The 23,633-nt window shown below is 46.0% G+C and overlaps 1 protein-coding gene across 1 annotated transcript; it reads right to left on the reverse strand.

Annotated features, from left to right (window-relative positions):
- Positions 1–1,927: 1,927 nt before the first annotated feature.
- Positions 1,928–22,294, reverse strand: LOC126534850 (nephrin-like). Its single transcript, XM_050182074.3, has 7 exons — positions 22,067–22,294; positions 18,403–18,553; positions 15,466–15,576; positions 12,475–12,687; positions 7,088–7,381; positions 4,853–5,113; positions 1,928–3,216 (listed from the first exon to the last, which is right to left on the reverse strand). The coding sequence occupies exons 1-7, from the start codon at positions 22,292–22,294 to the stop codon at positions 2,987–2,989; spliced, it is 1,488 nt and encodes a 495-aa protein (XP_050038031.3). The 3' UTR covers positions 1,928–2,986.
- Between the last annotated feature and the right edge of the window lie 1,339 nt (positions 22,295–23,633).

Below are 23,633 nucleotides of genomic sequence, written 5' to 3' on the forward strand. Positions count from 1 at the left end.
TTTCTTTATATTTCAAATTTTCTTAGTTTCCGCGTTTGTGTGTGAATACGTGCCTGCTTCCATGCGTATTTGCGCTTACTTTTATTTCTGTCCTTTTATCTTATGTTAGCATTTGTTTTTCATTAACCAATCTCATTCAAAGCACTAAGTCATGTAGACTGCAGGGCTGGCCTCTTCCATCTCATTAAAACCTTTCTCACTAGTCTACCTCGTCTTATCAATCTGCCTACCCGCGGTGTTTTATGTCCTCGCTTCTTGTGCTGTTGCCGCAATGTGATTAACCAACTTGCTCAAAACAAATTTTGATCGCCTATGAAAACAGAAAGGTTGACAGATACATTTTCTTAAAAGCATTATGGGGGTTGCACAGTAACTTTGCCTCTTACCTCTGTTCATGTTTATGCATCAGTGCATGTGGCCGCTCGCCAGAAGTGCACGTGAAAGGCTGCATATTGTGAAACAACACCTTGCTATGCTGGTGCATTTTTCATGCTTTGAGTCTTAGTAAACCGACGGTTTCGCTGTCCATCACTTATGATGGCAAAAATTTTCAATATGAATAACATTGTGCAGTGGCGTGTCATTTCCTGTCTGACGCTTTCATCGTTACAAACACATCTTTAAGTGAATAGAGCCCCGCAAAGCAGTGCACTGAGAGCTTTTGCAACTTTCACCATTTATTACTTCACAAATGTCATTGTCTGAACCTGGCCGTCGATCGCTATGCCGATGGCTTGTGAATTAAATAATTGCCTCAATAAAACACATTAAGCTTTACTGAGCATTTTTTAGTACAGACAATGCTAGCGGAGCTATTCAGGGTGAAAAATTGTGCTTACATTCGTGTTACTTGCCCAGTCAGATAACAAATACAACAATGGCTGCGGCATGACTGCGATTTGATTTGCAGACTGCAAACGGTGCCTTTCAAGCGTGCCCTCGACTACTGCTGTGAGTAGCTACCCGATTGAGTATTTTGGGCCTCACTAAGCTAATGATGCTTGATAATTGTTCTCTTATTCGCATTACTTGCCTGGGCCAGATAACCAAGTTAAACAATGCTACCATATGAATGTGCTTTTTCATGCCAGCTGCCAACAGTGGGTGTCATTTTCGCATTGACTGCTGCTATTTCACCTACAATGGCTACGCATGACTGCACTGTGGAATGCAGACTGCTAAAAGTGCCTTTCAAGCGTGCCCTGACTAATGTTATTCCATCACAGGGCCCGTCATGCTCGCAGGTGGCTGCCCAATAGAGTATTTTGGGCCTTCTGACATTTCCACTATTAATCTCAAAAGGCTGGAAAAAACAGTAGGGGCAGCACAACTACCTGGAAGCAGGCCACCTAACAAGGGCATTTTGCTCTTCGTTGCTCTTAATTGTTCAAGTGGCTTGATGAAATTAAATGACTGTGCAGTGGAGTATATTCCAGGACGGGTTTGTTCAACTGTGGCGCGAGAGGCACAGAACCCCTAAATATTGTTTGATGCTGTTGCTCTCTTACTTTCCTGGGCATATACCTATCATCACAATTCTTGCCTCAACAAACATCATGCATGGTCTTCGTCCTTGGTCCATCGCTGTGTGTAGTCTCGCACTGTGCGCCACCCTGATTTGAAGTTTCTGTTTCGTCCTAGCTTGTGAGCAATGTAATGCAAAAAACATGTGTTGTCTGGCCGCATGCTTGGTCCGTGCCTGGAGAGCTAGAAGTTCTCTAGAGACAGGTAGTGTGTTCTGCTGCAAACGTTTCGCCGAAATGTTCTTTGTAATCACGTACCGTATGGTAGCGTCTGATTGCAGCCATTATCTCGACCAGTCTTGCTGAAGTATTATAGCACGACAGATTGACAGAACAGGAACAATTGCACAGCACCAGTTCTTGGCCACGAAATCTGTTCTTTGTTTTTCATGCAGACGCTATTTTTGACGAAGAATGTGAAATACAAAAGAGGTGGCAAGGCAACAAACTTATAGGCATGCAGCAATTCAACCGAAGAGCTATGAAAGGAGGCTATCTAAGGTATGAAGAGGATAGACAGTCTACATTCGATATTTAGATTTTGGTGAGTATGTTTATTTTTACAAGGGCGCTAGTTGATCCAAGGGCATAAACCATCGATAACGGGGTGTGTGCAAGTAGATATAATTTTTGAAGCATGGTGCCAGTCGTACGTCATGTGTATCGGCACGGCGCACGGTTAATGGTCGCACTCACTAGCCAGCCCACCTCTTCTACCTTAAATTCTCGTGAATCTCTCCACCTCTTCCTGCATCTCGCGATTGCTTTCGTTTCCTGACGAATAAAATCATTGATTGAATTACTGATGAGGTCTCGCAACCATTGGTCGACAAACTCACTCATGAGTCGATTCCCTCAAACTGAGACAGAAGTGTGAGTCTGAGTGAACGCGGCTAAGTACAATTTTGGTGAGTTTGAGTCCGAGTGAGCCCGGCTTAGTAGAATTTTGGTAAATCTGAGTCCGAATCAGCCCTGATCAATAGAAATAGTTTGTGAGTGAGTCTGAGCGACTTTTTTTTTTATTTTACAGACTTATAATTACTGGGGAGGCGTCGCCATGGCAACACAAGGGCCTTCCTTTTGTTACCAACATATGAATGCATATTATATGTGAAATATATGATATACATCTATTACCTTGGCACCTATTGTGCAACCGGCTCCTCCCCGAACAAGAACTTGTTTAATGGTCAATGGATGCAGTAGGTACCTTTTGTTTTGTTTTTCAGTTCGTTTTTCTTTTTCATTCCAAAAACATTTGCCGTTTCTTTCGGAATAGTACCTAAAAAATCAATGTAGCTCTGTTCAACCACTTCCCTCCATTCGTTCCACGCTGCAATGCTTCCAACACATGGCCATATTCCACCGATTGGTTGGCCAATCGAAAGCATAGAGTTCCTTTGATTGCCACTCTTGCGGTGCAGGCAAAGGAAGTGTGCGACCTGTAGAACTGAACGTCCCGTCTACGCCGGCTTGTGCACGTCGCCGCGCTCAAGCGACGCTAATGGTCCACTGTGCGACGCCGCGTGGAGCACGTCAGCGCTTCGCCGCCCTCTGGTCCGACCTCGCACTTCTCGGAGCCACAGGCGGCGCCTGTTCCACGCCAGGATACAGAAGAAAGCAACGAGCAACAGCAGGAGAGCGAGCAGGAGAAGCAGGGCTGCTGTAAGGGCCGTCGACATTGTCGCCTTGCCTGCGCAAATGGTGGAGGTACCAACGGTGAGCCTCGGTTTAGGTACACGCCACCAGTGGCTTAGTGGCAGCGACGGTCTGCTGCAGAGTGCAGCGTCACAAGCTGTAGTTGCGGCAGGACCTCCGCCTTCATTATAATAGCGCAAAGAAACTTCAATACACACATATATTCTGATGCACATCTTACGGGATTAAAAGAAATGATGGTCATCCGTGGTCTGCTACAGCAATGCTTAGCGTTGCCGCTGTTCAGCTGTGATGTAGCTAGACAGTTATAGCGTTGTCAGCAGTCACTCTCTCTCTTTACGTTTCTTCATTTTGCTTAAGATAAACAACCATTTACTTGCGGCAATGGTTGGTGCCAAAGAGCGGCGTGATTACGCGCACGAACAAGACCCATTGTCAGAGCCAAGAGTGAAATTCGGAGGCACTTCCAGCCTGCTGTTTATTTCGGCCAGTGTCTTCTAACTATATACGGGTATGATATGTTACCACGTTTTCTTTTCATCAGGCTTCGCATTTTAGACATAAAAAAGGATGGCGTGGGGAGAGTTCTGGCACCAAAACACTTCAGCCTTAGCGTCTCTCCGATACGCCACTGTCGAGAGCTTTTGCGGACGGCGCCCGGTGCTGATCATTGTAGCCGACTACTCTGCGCTAAATGCGTTGAATTGCTCATTGTCCTACTTTCCTTCCGCATTGATTTTCATAACATCTTAAGGAAGTTTTCCCACGTATGCTGCGCTCTTCTACATCTCGTGTCCCAACATGATACCGTATTTTTGTAATACGATTGCAATAAATCCGGACTGCACCCACTGTGTGGGTATTCGTTTGACGAAAAATATGGGCCGATCCCAAAGGCAGTGCAGCCCAACACAGCGTATCAAAGCGCTAGCTGTCATGAGGGAGGAGGAGGGAAATGCGAGAAAATGGCACGCGTGACACACACACAAGAAGTTTTAGGCAGCGTGTTCTGGCACGAGAAAATCATGCGTGCGATCTTGGCCTAATGGCTAGAGCACTGGCTGCTCTGCTATAGAAGACCGAAGTTTGCTCCAATCATCGGTCACACATTTCTTTTATAACATGTAGGCGCACTTCACCTATTGTTTAGGTATCTAACAGAAAACTCGAGGTGCGTTGAGCTTATGAGAGCGGCATCAGTCTGTGTAGCAAATCACGAGATAGTAAAAGATACAGCGTATAGAAAGGCCACTATATTAAATGAGAGTGTGTGAGGTCGCCCGTTTTGCACGCGCACACAGCTGCGTGCTATCTCCTACTTAGAAAGATAGCGGTGGGAAATTCTGGCCTAGTTTGTTCCTTAGAATTAACCAGGCAAGCTGCTCTAAAGTGATGAAAAAAAAAACACGATCCAAAGCTGAAGGCGTTTAGTGTTATCCAAGTCATCTGCTGAATTTCAGGAATGCATGACCCAACGAGCTCTGTTCGTGACCATATTGTACCGTCTTTTCTTTGCCGGCACTGTCCAGTGTCCTGGTGTTTACTCATAGAGAAAAAAAAGTACGAACGAATAAATAAATGAGCAAAAAACTCTCATTATACTTCCGGAAACCAAATGAGGAGCGCGCGATGTAACATTGCGGAATCGAGTACGCAGTGTATCTCGTTACCGTGTTTCTCGAGCAGAATGAGCCCCACCGGCCGACTAGACGCCGCGCCGAGAGGGTTCTCGGCGGCGCAGGCGTAGTGCTCGAGTCGGCCTGGCCTCTGGCGCCAGCGAAGCACGGTGGACAGCGCGGGCACGTCTCGCACCGGCTCACCGTCACGTGTCCAGGTGAGCCGCAGCGGGGGCGGGTTGGCGTCCACCCGGCAGCGAAGACACGCCCAGCCCGCTGCTGCATTGCAAGTCTCCAGCTGCACCTCGGGAGCGTCTGCACGCGAGTGCGCCGAACAACCTGAACGATTCGTGCCCGGAGTTCGGAAGTCGCGTTTGAAGTACGCGCGTTAATCGCTGCTAACGACCGAACGAAAATTGCCGAAGTATGCGTCTAAGTTGCCTAAGTATGCGTAAACATTGTGCCACTTGCTCATCGCCGCGCAGCTTATGTCGTTATAAACGTTATGACACTTGATTTGACCAGCATAAACCCTTATTAACGCTCGCCGATTGTTATCAACCTTACCGAACTTTATCCGACCTTTCTCAACTCTTATCGCTCCTTATCAACCTGGATGTCAAGCGAAGCTGTTGCAAAACCACCGCATTATATGAAGGGGGGGGGGGGGGGCATTCAATGCTTTATTAATGGTTCGGATGCTCGTCCTGTCTGCTTCTAGTCTGTGTCCGTGTCACTTCGCGCTACAATCCAAGATCATGTTACCGTAACAACTCGCCCAACTTTCTATCCTTTTGCATTACATTTCTTGTTTCCTCTGCCTTAAGGGGGCATGAGCCATTACTTACGAGAGTACGACCCATTGTTTAAGGGGGTATTAACCGTTGCATTAGTCTTATGCGACACACGAACAAATTTCTTGTAGGTAGGCATAGAAATGCTTATGCATTTAGTAATGTTGCGCTTACCTCACTTTTACCCTTGCTGAAATTTCGCACAAATATTTCATTTTATGGCCTGGATCATTCAATGTAACTTTTGTTCTAGGTACTTGCATTGTCTGTATTCACTATATCCCCTTCGACTTCGACCCCCATCTGGACTCTCTCGACTCGAAAAAGCAGTACTTTGCCGACTGTGGCTTGGTGTCGCCTACACAAGATCCTTCGCCTTCCGAGTCGTCGCAGCAAAAGTCGGTCGTCGTCGCAGCAAAAGTCGGTCAAGGCTTTGTTGACTTTTCTACGTGACAGTGGCCTATTAGAAAGACTATAATGACCCCATTTCATCCCTCTTCATATTTTTTTTTCTCACGCTTTTATTTTTGTCAAGCTCTTCTTTCCGTGTTTACTTCCCCTTTCCCTTCCCCTAGTGCAGGGTAGCAAACCAGAGGTTTTAGGTCTGGTTAACCTCCCTGCCTTTCTCTCATCTGCATCTCTCTCTCTCCCATATCCCCTTGATTGAAAACTTGCTTTCACCAGTTTTACTGACACTTCAGAATCATCGAAAGTGTACAGCTGCAGGAAAGACTAAGAATTTTATATTGTTTATTGAGTTTTGTCAAGTTTACAGAATGTGGACTCCATGAGAAAACTCCCTACAGGAACATCCAATATGAGAACATAAACCATTTCGCGTTTTCAAACGCTTAAAAAGCACTCATCCAGCCACTTGAAAATTATGCCTGGCGCATGACACTGTGAAAAACAATGAAAGAAGTGAAGCCGCTACATACAGCATAATGACACCGAGTAAAAACACCCAACCTTTCCGCTCATTCGGCTAAAACATTCTGCACATCATTCAAAATTCTACCACAGCTCCAATAATAAGTGTTTTAAGACATATGTGATACATTTTAAATATCATTACTCACATCAGTGCTATTGCTATTGATGCACTATCTTGCTGTACACAATTGTGTAGACAGCGTCTGAAAGGGATAATTATGGAAAAAAAATGCCTTTCGGCAGCTTCAGAAACAAGCTGTTCCGGGAATGTTGCGGCATGTTCCAGAAAAGCGGCCAACGCGCGACTATCGAATAAATAGTCATGCCAGCCCAACGCAAATATTGGACTCTCTACGAAGCGAAGCTTGCATAAAGCGGCTAATTAGGCGCCTTACAGGTAGCGGCGACGCGCACCATTTGCCGATCGCGAAGGAAAGCTTTGCTCTAAAGATCGCTCCCTACACGATGGAATGGGCTGATACAGCGTAAGGGTGCTTGTCCTCGAGATCTCCGAGAGAGGCCTCCGCCAGTAGCATGCGGATAACGACGGCGGCGCACTTACAGTGCACGTCCAGTCGTCGTGAGTCCTGCACGGGCGGGACGGTGGGAGTCTTAGGGTTACTGGCGGCGCACACCAGGCGGCGTCCGTGGTCCGCCGGTGTCGGTCTCAGCGTGACCGTGGCCGTGCTCACGTTCCGGCCGTCCCAGTGGCTGAAAGCCGAGGCCAGCGGACGGCCGCCCAGCGTCCAGCGCAGTGTCGGCTCGGGACGCGAGCCCCAGGCGACGCACTCCAGCTCGGCGGTCACGCCGGCCACCAGGGGACCCCGGCGCACGAGCAGGGCCTGAACGGGAGCCACTGCGCCGGAGAGTTCGAGGCCGCTTCAGTGAACGCACGTGTTGGTAAACACGCATAGGGTTGGTTTTAAAAATAAATTATGGGGTTTTACGTGCCAAAACCACTTTCTGATTATGAGGCACACCGTAGTGGAGGACTCCGGAAATTTCGACCATCTGAGGTTCTTTAACGTGCACCTAAAGCTAAGTACACGGGTGTTTTCGCATTTCGCCTCCACCGAAATGCGGCCGCCGTGGCCGGGATTCGATCGCGCGACCTCATGCTCAGCAGCCCAACACCAGAGTTGGTGTGCGTCGAACGCCGATAAGTGTGCTTTGGGTCACGAGAACGAGGTGTAAAGACAAATACCGAATATGCATGAAAATAACCAGAGGACGACTACAAGGTGATGGGGTCTTGTGAGGTCCCTGAAAAAGAAAAAAAAACGTATATTACGATTATAATGCGGAATGATACCGCAAAGGAGCAAGAAACGATGCATTAGAGCGCATACACGCATGGCGTTTTAAACATCGTTAGTTAGACCTGCATTAGCGAAATCAACTGAAAGGACGAGTGAATGCACGGTTTAGTCGTTGCTACAATGGCAAGAACGACGTCGTCCTCCGCACCACCACGGTGATTAGAGAGGCAGCATTTCAGAAGTGCCGGCGGCAGAACGGAACACGGATCCATTCACGGTAGAGATCGTTTGGTGCCTTTTGGTTTAGCCCGCTGCAGTTTCAAATGCCAGAAAGAAAAAACGCATTATATTTGTGTGACAAATCAAAACAAAACGCGAGGCACGTTCCCAGGCCGAACATAAAAAGAAGCGCTCCTGTTATATTTGCACTAATACGGTAGGTTCACTGAGCACATTGTAAACAATATTCCCTGGTGTATGAAGCTAACCATGGTAGAAGAAGATAGGTTGCTGAAGTACACTTGTTTTGCCACAGTTAACATTGCAAGCCCCTATCTTCCTATGAACCCATCTATTTGTTAGATGAAAGCCAGAAAGACAATTGAGCATATTGTAGGGCTCAGTAATCTTTCTTACTTTCATGTGGCGGTCCGTTGAAACTAATTTAAGCGCCCATTAGACAGGGAAACGTGATTGTAGGGGGCATGTAATTGGGACAGGAAAGATCTGTTTGAACGACAACGAAAGAAACGGCCGGTGGCGTTTTACTTCGCGCTTCGTAATTTACTTCGCGCTTCGGAATTGTCCCACTACAATGACGGATGAATGCCGTTGCTATTCAAGAACCATATATGGTAAACTATTAAAGCTCGCACTTGAGCCAAAGTATCGCGTGATGCCAAGTTAAGATGTTCATGATGCCACTTGTAATCCACATCTAGGTAATCTATACTGGATGAAATCTTCATTGAATTTCTTAAGCCTTTGATTATGTGCTTCATTCTAGGCTACTAGTAAAACTGAACACCATAGCTAAATAAATTATGAAATTATGAAATTATGTACTTAATAAATGCCGTCTTGTTTCCTGGATAGCCAGTTTTCTTCAGTTGTTTCCTTCAATTCAGTAGAATCGTTCCATATTGACGTCAGCCCCGGTGTTCTTCAGGGGTCCGCAAAGGCACCTTATTATTCCTTATTAGTTTTAGTATATATTAGCGACCTATTTTGCTGCCCCTCGTCTGAAGTTAGTCTTTACACAGAGGATTGTTCTCTGTATGAAACCATTATTTCATCCAAGACCATTACTTTCTTGTGCAATGATTCATGTCTTCTTGCACTTGGTCTAAAATACCGTAAGTTAGCGCCATCTTTAGTGAAACAGTGGTGATGTCATTTACCAACCGACGGAGCTACTTTTCTTTTGGCTATTCTTTGAAAGGCGTTTTGGTTCGCCCTTAAAGAGTGTCCGAATATAAATATTTAGGCGTCATTCTAACAGAAAACCTTTCTTCGTCTAACCACATTGAATATGTAAACGGAAAAGCACTAAAATAACCAGGCTATTCGGGCCGCGCTTTAACAAAGACCCCCTCGTGACATAAAACTGCCTTTATATAAAACTGCAAGTGCATCCAGGTTCTCGAATACGTGTCCGCGGCTTGGTACACCTACAAACACTGTGGAGTAAGCTCCCTCGAAAACGTTAAATGAAAATTCATTCGTTTCATTACAGCCGCATATTCTCCGCATTACAGCCGCATATTCTCAGCAACACATTATCTATAATCAGCGAGCATGGAAGCGCTGCTTTCGCGTCATCACATCGAAACTTTGAAATTTTATATGCAATTAATAACTCCACCTCTGGCCTTTGTTACTGTAACCATCTGACATATACAAAAGCAAGTTGTCCCCGCAGCTCCCACGCTTAGAACTTTACACCTTTTTTTACTCAGCGTACCAACACATTCAAATACAGCTTTTTTTTTTCATGCATAATAGAGCCTTGGAATTTTTCGCCCGGTAACATCCGTTCCTTACCACTAAACTAGTTTAGTTGCCACTGGGGACCACCTTTATAACACGTGAATTGCTCCATCAGTATTACTGTTCTTTTCGTGTATGTGTTCGCGGTTCAATTATACTTGTTTCAATTACTTCCTTTTACTTACTTTGCTGTGTTTTACTGATAGTCTGTAACCTTTCGCACTCCTGCTGTAGCCCTCAGTTAGGGCTGCTGCATATATAAATAAATAAAAACATACAAGGTGCTTCTCGTACATAAGTGGCCTATCACCTCACCCTGACAGTGGAGGACATCGAAACTTTGCGCTAACGAAGACTAAACTCGCGGCTGCATAACATGCCCCCAGCACGTGCACGTAGTCATGATGCCCATGCCTCAGTGACAGCGCCTATCAGCGCTGTTACTGAGTCGCTATCGGCGCTGTCAGCAAGTTGTCAGTTAACTATTGACTCCCTGTAAATGCATAACTGTTCTTATTCACAGCCAGGGGTACGCGCAAGTGTGTTTAGCGCAGAAATAGATACGATCTACGGCGCACGTCATTCGAGACGCGTGCATCACTGTGCTCACTTATGCAGGCTGCGTTTGTCGCCGGCTAAGGCTCTAAGTAATGGCAACGCCGCGCATAGAGTTCAAATAAATTGGCAATTTCTCGTGAGCTAAAAATCAAATCAAACAAAATTTAAGTCAGAAATTTAGAAGTGCGTGTCTCGCCCAATAGCGTGTTATCCGCGAACAGTTTGCCATCTGCAAGAACTACCAGCTTTGTTCCCCAGGAATGTCGTTCCAAGGAAGAGTTGACCTCGTAACAGCTGTTCCTTATGCGTTGTCGACCGGGGGTCTCTATTAAGAAATGCATGATAATCGCAGTTCACGTGTAGCAAAAGACAGGCCACAACATAGTATATAGAACCGAACATTATAAAACTGCTGTGGCGAAGTATACCACTGAAATAAAGAATGCTGAAAGTAAACAAAAGAAAAATAAAGCAAGCACATGTCACAATGTGCAAACAAGTGCGGCGCAACATTAGCGTTATCAAATTAAATTTGTATTTATTTGCAGCAAAAATGCTGTGCAAACATGCTTCGCAAACATATTTGCAGCAAACATACTGCGCGAGACCAGGAAAAAAGAAAAGCTCTTTAGGACAGCTTGAGGAGACCTGGCCACCACAACGCTGAGCAGAACGTGGAGGATTGGTGAAGAGCGCAATACAATACAAAGCACAGTGCAATGCAACAACCTCTAATCTTGCAGATTCTAGAAATTGGATACATGCTGAAGAGGAGAGAGAAAAAAAATCTGCTTCAAATCAGACATGGCATCCCAACAGAGCCATAAAGCGGTACAATATCACAGAATACTTAGTAAAATAGCATAGAATACTTGAACAAGTTCAACGTACACAGAAAAGAATTGTATCACGGGTTAACAGGAATTCGCTTCCAATGAGCTCCTATTTATAGATATATTTGTCAGTTCGTTTAATGAAGTGTTAGACAAGTCAATGTTTAAAGTCAAGTTATTGTTTGTACCTGTTGTGACCGACAGCCAAATCTAACAGAGTAAATAAGTCCGCATGGCCCGAAACGATTCCCTGCTATGTGTCATGGTACTCATAGTGGGGGTTGCTTTATCTAAGTGCGCTATGGCGCGCTGCAACCAACGGCAGCTAATTTTACGATAGAATGAGCTATGGAAGCGGAATGCACGAAAGGGGCGCAGAAAGTGAGCATCACTGCCTGGATCAGTGCACGGTAGTAATCGGACTGTGGGAAGAGAGGAAGGCAAGTAACAGAAATGTAGAGGAATTGACGACATTGCTACAGGTTTGCTACCCTACACCGGGGGAGAGGGACGCAGGAAGAAAAATGCCCAATTATGCAATCGTTGGTGCTATGGAAATCTATGAACGGGAACTCACAGACTTCCACGTGATTTCCAACAAGCGCCATGCGCGAGAGGAAGTGTATATGTGTGTGATGTGGTAAAATAGTTTATCTCGTTGGGCACCTGGTTTAGTCATTCTCCATTTCGGAGCTTTGAATAGTACAATAGGCAACATGCACCCCAGCCATTGAGACAAATTTTATTCGACGTATAAGTGCTTCCGTTTTTGTTTCGAATGATAAAAGGTCCACTAGTACACTGGCAGACCCAGAAGTGGTTCCGCAGCCCTCTACTATGGCATGCCTCCTAATCGTATCGTGGTGTCGGTGCGTAGAACACCATAATTTAATCACTTACACTCAGGGTTTCATTGTCTGTATTTGCTTGGATGAGCCTTTACACTTCTCCCCCACCCGCTTTTTTTTTCATTGTGCCCTTGACCCTCGTATTAGTAGCAAGTATCCTTACTAAAGTTTCAAAGTTCAATTCATTCTTCGGCCTTTGCCTGTAGCGTTTCCATGACCTGTCTTCTTGCTGTTGAAACAATGCGCAAGCTAAAAAAATGGCGTCGCTCACGTTGCTCTTCAGGGCATGCCTTGAACTTGACCCCGCTCCTTAGATAACGCCCGCCGAAACTAGTGCGCATACCACTCGCTCCTTTCTCGCTCACAACATGGCGTCAAGCGACGTAAGGGTCGTTTTGTGTTGGTCTCCTCCCAATAAGTGAAACAAAAAGCACAGACGGAAAGGTTCTCGGTCGCCCTTACGGAAAACGTCCAGCGTGACAGAAGCCGACGCAGCTCCGGCCACGGGCCGGCTCGCGGTGCAGCGCAGCTTCAGTCCGTGGTGGCGCCGGTCCAGCGCCTCGACGCGCAGCAGCGACCCCGTGCCGCTCAGCAGCACCGTGGTGCCAGCCGCGGCCGAAGACGAGGGACCCCACTGGTCTTGCAGCTGCCAGCGGATGCGTGCACTCGGAAACTCTGCGGCAGCCGGAGGATTGCAAATTTTGTTAGCATAAAGATAATGGTGCACGTGCACATAAATACATCTTTACAAATTAGGACGCCGAACTCCGAAGACGTTTGCCGAAGACCAGAGCCTAGTCCGAAGAGCGTAGGTCTACCGACGTCGAGAAGGGCAACGTTAAAGCACAGCAGGCAAACAGGAAGAAGACGAACGTAACACTGCAAATAAAAGTACCTTACAAATAATTCAGATAAATATATGCACCACAAGGAAGCTTAATAACGCGAGACAATGAGGGCAGTATGGCCATAAAATTACGATACGGAGACTGATTTTAGGACTTTCTCTAAATAATGATAGTTGAGTCGTGCACTTCACAATTAATCGGTGTTTGGCGTTACTAGCGCATTATGAGTGGGACACGGAAAGAAGAAGCGGACACCAGAAACGATGGCGAGAAAGAAAGAATCTGTGTTTGTAATATCTGTGCCTTGTATTTACGTACTGTTTAGACGGCTCTAGTAACGTCAATCAAGAATCCAGCAACCAACTATTGTGTTTAGCAGCGAGACTTCATGTTAGCTGGCAAATAATTCCAAAATGATATCGGTCATATTAACAAGTAGTTTATTCTGCAAATATTATGAACTCGTGGTAGTCACAAATTTTTCTTCGACACTAAACGAGTATTATTAGTGTTAGGTAGTGAGTTGTTGTTAATAGCATTAAAATACAGTTGATTATTCGTAAAAAAAACGCACAGGTACTATTGCATTGAAATAGCTTGCTTAGGTGCCCGAAGGTACATTCCCTCACGGAATGCTCCAGAAGAAACTTTTCAAGCCACGCTTTTGTGCCAATGCAATGTACTTCCTGTTGTTTGCTGCTGACATTTCATTGTAGTTCCTTGTGTATAATCGTGTTAAACGTAACAGAGACATTCAATTGCGTGAGAGACATGGTCGACCTGGCGGTTTTTGTTTAGGCTTGTCGCGACCAAAGTTGTGAACACTGTTTATGCGTTATTAAGGGCGTTTCACAACAACGCTGTTTTGTTATTTAGAACAATTACGCCAAATGAAAGTTGTCATTTGTCTTGTTTTTATGAATGCATACTATTCCCGCCGCAGCGCCACATTCAAAGACGGAATGCACGCTTGACTTGAGCACCTGATCTACATAATTAATGGACCGCACTCCTCGTGTTGACAATTGGACCCCATTGATTCACAAGCAATGAGGTAGCAATGAGGTTTATGTACTGGTCAGCCACATTATACTTGCGGCCGTTACACTACTCTGCGCCGTGCTTGACAAAGTATATTTTGGCTTAAGGGGAAGCTGGGCTCGGGCCCAACTTCAATTTCCGCGTTCAAATACTTGTAAAAACCAAGAATGCTTAAATGAGACAGGCGCTGCACCGCTCTGACTGAAGCTTGTTGCATATGAAAGACAAAGTTTAATTGTAGCGTCTCTTGACGCGGAATTTCGCTTTAGTGCCTTGAACTTTTACAAAAATTTTCGAAAATTTGTAAGTTTAAAAACATTTCAGGCGCGAAATTTAGAAATTCGTATGTCTGCACCAAAAACAAATATCGTGGTTCCTTAAACGGCATCTGTTAAGCTGTTAACTCAACAAATGATATATATGATTCTACAGCTTACACGAAACTGTTACAAAGTGTGTGACGGTCTTGCATAATTCCTACTTACAGATTACTGCTATATTTCAGAGCGATGTATATTACGTAAATGTTCGTCGCTTCACAACCTAATTCCGATAATGTTCTTTTTCTTTTTTTTGGTGAGTTACAAAGTTGTAAACACGATACTAACCGTTTTTCTTTTCTACACTGTGAGCTTTTCAATCATTTTTCCTAAATAATTGACGAGCTAAATAAAAAGTTTCCTTACTACAGTCACTGCATTTTAACTTTTTCTTTTGAATGCAAGAAACCTAGTTCTAATTCGGTGCAGTGGATGCCGAGAAAAACGATTTCTCCGTTCCGATGTATTTAGATAAAAGCCGTCGAGCTAAAGCTTCATTGTTAGTACGTACGATGGCGTTGGGACGAAATGACACACATGTTAATTAGAGGTAGTTGCAACAATAACAAAATATTTTTTTTTGGGGGGGGGGGGGTAGCGGGAGGCTGTGTTTTACTTAACAAGACGACTTTCTTTTGTCACCCATGTGTGAAATAAATGCTGGATCAGAGATTTTGAAATTACGTCATTATTTTCGTGTCCGCGAAAGTCAAAAATTTCTCACTCGTATTCCTTGTTCCGTGCTCGCGGTAGGCGGCTTTCAAACGCTGTGTCACCAGCTCCTTACATGGAAGAGTCAGCGTAAAGGAGACACGTACCAGTGGTTGACTACAGGGCTGAAGGAATCGCTAAGCGGAGGTTGTTCTGGTCTTGTACGTGTTCCCTCCCCCAGCAGATTCTGTCCCATTATGAGTTCACCGGGGCCTTTCATATCTGGTAGCAGGCCAGATCAACATCAGGCGCGATCTCTGACAACCCGTGCACCATTTACGGTAAGTCCACATGCACCTTGAGTGAACCCATGAAGCATTACCTGTTACGCCGAGGGATTTGCTTCCAGCAATAATACGAACAAAAATGCTTAACATGAGGACGTGATTCTCTAACTGGATAAGCGTCAATGATGTGTTTCCGGCTACGCATGTGCTTCCAGCGCACGCCGTGACAAAAGCTTGGCCTTCGAGATTAGCTTCTGTTACCCAGGGAGCGCTGTCGCTGGAGCGCGTATTTGGACACCACCATACCCTGCGGTGGGCTGCAAAACAGCTCCAGTGCCTCGCCCTGCACGAGAGAGCCTAGCTTGGATCCGACAGCATTTCCGTCAGAGTCAGTGATCTCCGGCGGCGACATCGGACCTGCACATAAAAGTTGAATGAAGTTTTCGTAAAACAACAACAATAGACGAGGCAATGGAGGGGCTGCTGTTTAAATTTTAGCGTTTTGATGCGCTGTAATGGTGATTGTATTATGCTGATATCTAAACAAGGGACAAGGCGAATGAACGAGACACACTGTTGACTTCCCGTTGCCTTTTGTGAGAAAAATACGCATTTCCCCTCAAGATTGCGTTATCTTGGTGCCTGGCCATGAAAAGAGGAGTTGTAAAGCAGCGTGACACTCATATTACTTACGAAAAAGCCACTTTGTCCTTGTGCTGCAAGTTTAGGACAGCCGCACAATAAAAGATCAATGTTCTCCTCGTATCCGCAAGCATCACATGCAGGACTATCGGCCATTCCAATTAGTGCTGACTAAGCTTTTGTGAAGGAAACTCCCACCCACATTAGACACAGAAGAGGCGCTTTGGGTCGGTGTAGTCCGGCCAGAGGTCAGTGCTGCAGCGAAGGGTTTAGTCTGTGCAGTCTGGTGCGCCTTCTATGCGCGGTATTCCACTCAGCAAAGGATAATGTGCTTTCTAAAATCTGAAGCTGTCTCGCAGGGTCGGTCCTTTAGATAGGTATGCGGACGCAGTGTTCTTGGTTTGACGTTCGAGTTGCCCTATCTGCGTCATCATTTCCAATGATGCCGCAATGGCTTGGTATCTATTGAAAAGAGACATCATGCTCCTTTTCTCCCACGTGATGGATAAGTTTCACAATTTCATACGTCAGATCATCGTGAGTGCCATGTCGAAGGAATTACTCGACGCATTACCGTATGAAGTGCAACAAGTTCTTATAAAGCTTGTCCCACATAACTTGAGCCAAAGCTTTAAAAATGAAAGCCACTCCGGACCGGACGCGAGTTGAACCGAATGCATAATGTTGACACTGGCCTACAGTTACTAAGGCTATCTTTTTTATTTTCCCCTTAACTAACGCATTAGTAATGTTTAATTAATCAACTATTTAAGTATTGGCGGCAGACCCCAAGTGTGATACGCAAAGTCGTAGAGCTCCTTGAGAAACATCTCAATAAATTGTTTCCAACACGATATATCTCACGTGGTCCTTTTTTCCGCGTTACAAAGAGAAACCACGAAATATGAAAAAATTCCCCGTGACGGGGCGCTTCCGCACTGTTATTGTGCTGTTATCAAGCGTGCGATTGATGAACAAGGTCGGCTGCAGCGAGACTGGCCCGCAACAGGGCGTTATGCCTGGTGTAGGTATATGGATATGCGGCTCTTAGCGTATGACGTAGCAAATGCATGCTGCTGGCCGAGTGTTGCCGACCTTGTTAATCCATCGCACGCTTGAGCGGCGCACAATATCAGTGCGCAAGCGCTCCGTCACGTGGAATTTTTTCATATTTTCAGGGCTTTCTTTGGAACACGGAAAAAGGGACCACGTGAGATATATCGTGTTGGAAACAATTTATTAAGAGGTTTTCCAAGGTGCTTTACAACTTTGCGTATCCCACTTGGGGTCTGCAGCCAACACTTAAAAAGTTGATTACTTAAACATAACTAATCCGTTAGTTTAAGGGGGAAACAAGAAAAATAGCCTGAGTAGGTCTGGGTCAGTGCCAACATTATGCATTCGGTTCAACTCGCGTCCGGAGCGCCTTTCGTTTTTAAAAGTTTGGCTCAAGTTATGTGGGACAAGCTGTATAGCGCCAAACGCGGACGACAAACAAACATTTTGCTGCGAACGAACAGTAGTCCAGAGGCGTTACCACTAGAATAAAGGAATGGTAGCTTGCTTCGGGAAAACAAGAGTGGGGAATACACTGGTCATTAAGTTAAGTGTTAACAGCGCTCAAGGTATAACGTGAGAAACTTGCGAGAAAAGCAACTGCGAAGGCCAACAAAGCACAGAGAAAGCGACGGCACGGACCGCAGAGCGTAAACGACGAGACGCGGCGTCCTGAAGAGGAAGTTCCTGCAGAAGACGCTGCATCCCACAATTCCTTGCGAGATACTAGTCTTCGCTATCTGCCTATTTTTTTATTTATCTCCGCTATGAGTATCTCTCACTCTAGATATGCAGCGGTGGTGACTGTGACACAATAAAACGTCTGGGGTGGCAGATCTCAGTGTCAGTGTTGCTTCCTTTATCCGGGAACTATCAAGCAGCGTTCACCCCTGGCATGAAACACATGTGCTTGATAGTCTGAGGTGCCACTCCTGCAAGGAATTTCTCGTAAGGATATATTCACCTTCGGATATAATGCCCCTTGCCAAGTGTCCCTCTTTTGTGGCTCGGCTACGTACTATGGCGGTAGCATGCACCAAGAAACGCCAAATATTTTCTCATAAAGGATAAAATGCTTCGGAAAGCGACTCGAAAGTGAGCATGATGGTCGAAGCCAGCGAAAATCAATTTCCCTAATAATAAAGCGGGGTCCACATGCCCGTGCCCACTTTTGCAGCTGTATTGAAAGCAGTGCAAGTCAGAATGAGTTACCTAAGAGTATGAAAAACGCAAAAAGAAACCGGGGACAGTAGGAGGGAACCATTAAACTTCGAAGTGTTTATTACGTGACACTTGTGACATGCTCACAGCAATTACACGCAAGCATGATGTCCATTGCTGAAGGCTGTTCAAACATATAGCGCAATAAACACTTGCAAGTCTAACGCCTTTCCGCCGGATCCCTTTCCCCTTCTGCTTCCACTTTCTTGCCTTCACCATACTTTTCGATTTCTCGTTCTGCGTTTTTCTGCGGACAATACTATGCAATAGATGCGAGCTCGCCAAAACCGCCATCCTTGTGACCTTTACCGTCCGTAGGCTTACCTATAACCTCGAGAGCGTACGAGCTCCAGCGGCCGTCGTCCCGTAAACATTGGTAGCAACCGGAGTCAGCTGAGCCCAGTTGCGTCAGCCTGAGCGAGGAGCCGTTCATGGCCACGGGGCCTTGTTGCACGGGCAATACGAGCTTGCCTTCCTACGAACAGGCAATGTTGAGAGTGCGTTGAACACATTTATCAATACGTACTGGTAGCTCTCACAGATGAAACAGCAAATGACTCAGTTTACTATAGCATTAGGCGAGGCAAGCCAGGAAGGCAAGTGATTCACTGTATTTGCGGCTTCACCATGTTGACATTTGCGCAACGGCTTCCCAAGAAGTCAAACACTTTGGTAGCCCTGGTTGAGCTCTGCTTACTTTCCTCCTTTTGACTAGCTTTCTTTCCCAGCACTTTCTGGAGCTAGGTAATTGTTCTTTTAATGCATCGGGTCATCACTTGGTAAGTAAGCAATGAAATCTCGGGAGCCGTTCTGGTGCAAGGTTGCCACTAAAGAAAGCGCTGTGATATCGGCGCCTTAACGCGTACGGCATCGGAATCGTTTGAACGGCAAATTGACAAGAAAATTTTAGTCGACTTCCTGCCCTCAAAGAAATGAAAGCTAACTTTTGAAAGAAATGTCTTCAAACGTACGAAATTTTTTCTTTTTCCTTTGCTGTTTCTTTAATATTGTAACAAACAATATCAATAATGGTAGTTAGAAATGCAGCCTTCAGCCGTATTAGAAGTCGCTAGTTGTAGAAACGCTAACGCACTCGCAGTGACAGAAACGGCAGTACGTCAACAACAGGAACCACACAACAGCAACAATCATAAGACCAGTACTAGTTTCGAAGCATCCAGCTTGAAAATGTGCTACGAAATTAACTGTTGTTCCATCTAACAGTTTCACAAAAACCTCCTTGAACCAGAGAAAGATCATCATAACTGGTAAACAAATGGGCTATTTAATTGCTATAGTTGACGTATATCTCTTAAAATGGCGGTTGATTTATGATTTCGGCTAAGCAGACATGACGTCACTACCGCCTAGCGTCGCTTTCGCTGTGGCAACAAGTGCCCAAAAGCCGTTAAATAAAACGGAAACAGTAAATACATTTATTACTTTTGTTGACATGGCAATTTCTCATGCAGATAAATTTTACATTTTCCTTAAATGGAAGAGGTAATGGCCCCTTCCCAGTGGAGAAGAGGGGCATGATGCTATCTGTCACCGACGACTTTATATTTAAACTGGCCTGTGCTAATGGAACAATAGAGACTGATGAACACAGCCCCGAGAAATAAAGAAAGTGGAAGCCAGCACATACTGATTGTTTATATAATAAATAAACATCACCAGCGCACTACATACGCACAGCATCACAAGCAGCCGAAGCTCAAACAGATATCGCGTCATGGCTCTATTTAGGTGACCTAGTGTTAAGCAGTGGGCTCACTTGGGGCGCCTAACTGAGCCTCTGTACGCACCATAACTGCGCTGCTTCGCTTTACTCCAAGACCTGCTTTATAAGAATGTGCGTATATAAACGCCACTAACGAAGCTGATTTCCAAGCATCCGGCCAAGGTTTAAAAACAACTTACTTTGCCTTTCTCCGCACTGTTTATGCACCTTCAGTGTAGCCTTTACATAAACAATTAGCACAAGCCAGTGCTTTCACGTGACTTCATCCACATAACGATGAACGAAACTGCTAAGTTAGGAGTAAGATAGCGAGGCAGAAATATCACTCGCGACCCCCACACCACTGACTCAAATTGAGTTGACACTCAAAGCGTCCGTACAGATACTGGTACCCTATCAGGCAGCGCGCGCACATTTGTTAGCCTAATTACCACATGATTTCGTCCGCGGTCGCCAGAGTTCAAGTCACCTTCGACTCAGAGCAAGTTGCGGATCTCTTAGGGTATTCCACATGTTTGCGTTTCCAGATTCCAGAGCGTTTATTCAAGTGGCGAAAAAATTTCACAACGCAGTGTAAGTCAGCGAGGGATGTTTTACATCTATAGCAACACAGACTGTACCTGCGCCAAGGTACACTTGATTCAAGACAAGGCTGCGAATCCGTTCGCCGTTGCTTCCCAATAGCAGTGACACACTTCTCACCCTGTGCGGATCCTCCTCCATCCTCGATCCCTCACCTTATTTCACTGTTGTGAAAATTCTCTCAGGCAGGGCTCACGCGTTTTTACACAACCGTGTGACTTGACCCTTCTTTGGAACCTTACAAGAGCGGAGAAAGTTAGACGTTGGGCACGATGAACCGGGCTGGCCCTTGCATCAACTGTCACCGGTGCTTTCAACTAGCAATACTTTCCCCTGAATGTAACACACCCAAACTGTCCCCTCCGAGCTACGGAAGCTGTTGCTAACCGCTTACTACAGACGCTTTTCATTGGGGATAGCAAGAACCTCCTTTCCGGGGTGCGGCAGCAGAAAGGCACGCGTGGCAGCGTCTGCAATGCTTTTGCGCGGGTGTTCACGCGGGATTAGCACAGCCTAGATAGCATTGTGGCGACGCCTAGTGCGGCGCTCTTGTTGAAAAGGTCTGTCTAGTTGTCCCAACTTACAACAGAAATACTCGAGTTCTCCTCCAAGCCGGCCTTGGCTACATTGCCACATCTAGCTGTGATCGCTGGGTGCGCCACAGCGGAAACGCCGAAACGTGGCCTGGTCTCCTTCACCTTGAGTATATGAACCAGAAACATTATTTCTTACGGCGAGCTTCCTTGAAAATAAAAAAAAAGAAAGCATAAGTCACGCTGATGTATTATGAGTGTCCTTTTTCTTATTTTGTCGTCCGACAGTTAGACTCCGTAAACTTTTGCTTAGCAGTCAGTGCTGATTACGTGGTCTACACGCACTGGTGGCTCTTCTGCTGTGTGCTGCAGCTAAGCTATACGAGTCGACTACGCGCGCCCTTGGACCGTTCCTCTGCCTACATTTCGATGTGGCGTTCGATCTCCCTTCGCCTAATCCAATTATTCACCTGGGTGGTGTGAGTAAGTGGTTTATCCCGCGCTCTCGGGCTTAGCAGCACAGCGGCTTTGGCGTTGCGCTGCTAAGTCTCAGAGCGCGCGATCGAATCCCAGCTGCGGCGGTCGCATTTCGAAGGGGGGGAAACATAAAAACGACCGTGTGCCATGCATTGGGTGCACGTTAAAGAGCCCCAGGTGGTCAAAATTAATCTAGAGTTCTCCACCACGGCGTGCCTCGTAAAACCCCAGAATTTAATTAATTTAACCTATTTCAACCAAAAGGCCTCGAGCCATTCTTTATATATATAATTATTTCTCCCTCTGTGTTCGCGAAGTAAAACAGATTATTTAGGGGAAGGAAGGAAGGAGCGGCCGTATCCGCACATTGGTAGCACACACGTCACGTGTTCCGTTGTGTCCAAATAATTAAATTACCTAGTGACGCGCAGTTTCTGCTAAGCGCGCCCGCTGTCCTCCATCTTGGTCCGGAAGGCGGCATTTATCTTCAGGTTCTTTTATTATCCTCAGCCACTACCCCTCTCCCGCCCCCCCTTTCTTTTCCCGCAGTGCCAGTGTGCGACAACTAAGCACATTTTCGCATTTTTATAAAATCGTCATTCTATTCTTTCTGTCTATTCTGCTTCACCCAAAGATCCAGCAAGGGGCTCACCTTGTACCATCTGATCTGACCGCCGCTGTCGTGATCTGCCCCAGCGCAAGGCACTGACACGCTGGAACCTTGAAGGACTTCTCGGCGTGGCACGTGGAGACAAGTGGCTGGCGGAGCGGCCGCTTGGAAGGACAGCCCGTACGATTCACCGGCAGTGATGAGGAGGCACCACGGGTACACTACTACCAGCAGCGCGAGCCAAGGGAACAACACGCACTTCGTGGCCATTTTTGGGCAACAGTCTACTACCAGCATAGAATTCCTTCGGCGCAGCTCTTTTCAAGTACTCACTTGGCTGCGTCTTACTTCGGTTATCGTTGTAGAGAGTATTTAGGCAAGAAATCAGCCAGAAATTGCAATAGCTGTTGCAACCGCAACAGATTTGACGGTATCAGCTAACAGCTTTGTTCATGTGCATAGGCGGTTAACACACTCTTAATATAGAAATCGGTCCTATCAGCAGACAGATGCTCACTTTTTCAAGGATCGGCAGGCACCCTGTGGAATGACGCTTCCAGAGGGCGTGGTTCGGCGCTTCCGATCGTTGGAGCACCGTGCCAAAAAGGCTAACAATGTGTGACAACGTTTGCCGCAGCTAAGTTTCAGTGGAGTGGCCCACAGCTACACAGAAGTGTTGAGTCTGTAGAATCGAGGCTGTACCCTCAAATGAAGCACTTGGTTACCATCGAACTCAACACTAGAATGGCTTATAACGTAGAAACTCGAGCCACTCCTAAGCACTGAAGGATGGCAAGCGCTCTAAGGTTTGGAAGCCAACTGTTCAATTCCTGCTTCATGCTTGAATATTGGTAATTGATCACTCGCGGTGCAGATGAACTGACATAATTGATGTACTCAGACACTCGAAGTGCTGCCGACATGTAGCTTGCGTAGTATGGTTCCGGCCTATAACTGTCGCTTAAATGATGACATGTGCGTCTATGGTTTGTCAATCGTGACAACCTGTGACTTGTAGGTTAAACCTGTTGCACACATATATGGCATATATCACGATGCAGTGGAACAGTGGCAACACGTAGATGATTCATAGACGTAGTACTGAGGAATATTTCTCTTATGGACTATAGTTACAACCCCGTGCGTTACACATGGTCTTCCGGAGGGTCGCGAGAATACCAAACTTGCTCGTTCGCTGCAAGTTGAACCTTAGCACATCTGTTATTGCTGGTAGCGTTTCTTTGCAGATGATAGCACAAAAGCGTGGCAACGTAGCTCCCGCGAGATAGGAAGGAGTCGGTAACCGTTCTATTCTTCAATGGAGTTGACCAACTGAGCAGTTTGAAGAGCTGATTCGTGGCTAGAAACTACTGGGCGAAGTAACGACGCAATCGCGAATGTTAGGAAAGGCAATCACACGCTAAGTTGTAACGTTTATGACACATTCGCAGAAATACCTTAGGAAAAAGCTAGGGCCGATTGTGTTTACAGCACTCTCAACTGAACTCGCATAAGCTAAAAACGACAAAACGCAGTCTAAGAACGGAGCAGCGTACCGTGGTTGCAGCCATTGACTTTCCTGCGCCGAAGAGATTCTATGGGCTCCGGA

Source organism: Dermacentor andersoni, chromosome 7 (assembly GCF_023375885.2).
Source record: "Dermacentor andersoni chromosome 7, qqDerAnde1_hic_scaffold, whole genome shotgun sequence".
In the NCBI taxonomy this organism is placed as follows: Eukaryota; Metazoa; Arthropoda; class Arachnida; order Ixodida; family Ixodidae; genus Dermacentor; species Dermacentor andersoni.

Bases quoted from the DNA above. Each gene is read 5' to 3' on its own strand.
- LOC126534850 (XM_050182074.3), bottom strand. From the start codon at position 22,294: ATGGCCACGAAGTGCGTGTTGTTCCCTTGGCTCGCGCTGCTGGTAGTA. The intron at 15,577-18,402 runs GTAAGCCTACGG...TTTTATGTGCAG, and splicing joins GTACGCTCTCGAGGTTATAG to GTCCGATGTCGCCGCCGGAG. The intron at 7,382-12,474 runs GTAAGGGCGACC...TCTCCGGCGCAG, and splicing joins TGTCACGCTGGACGTTTTCC to TGGCTCCCGTTCAGGCCCTG.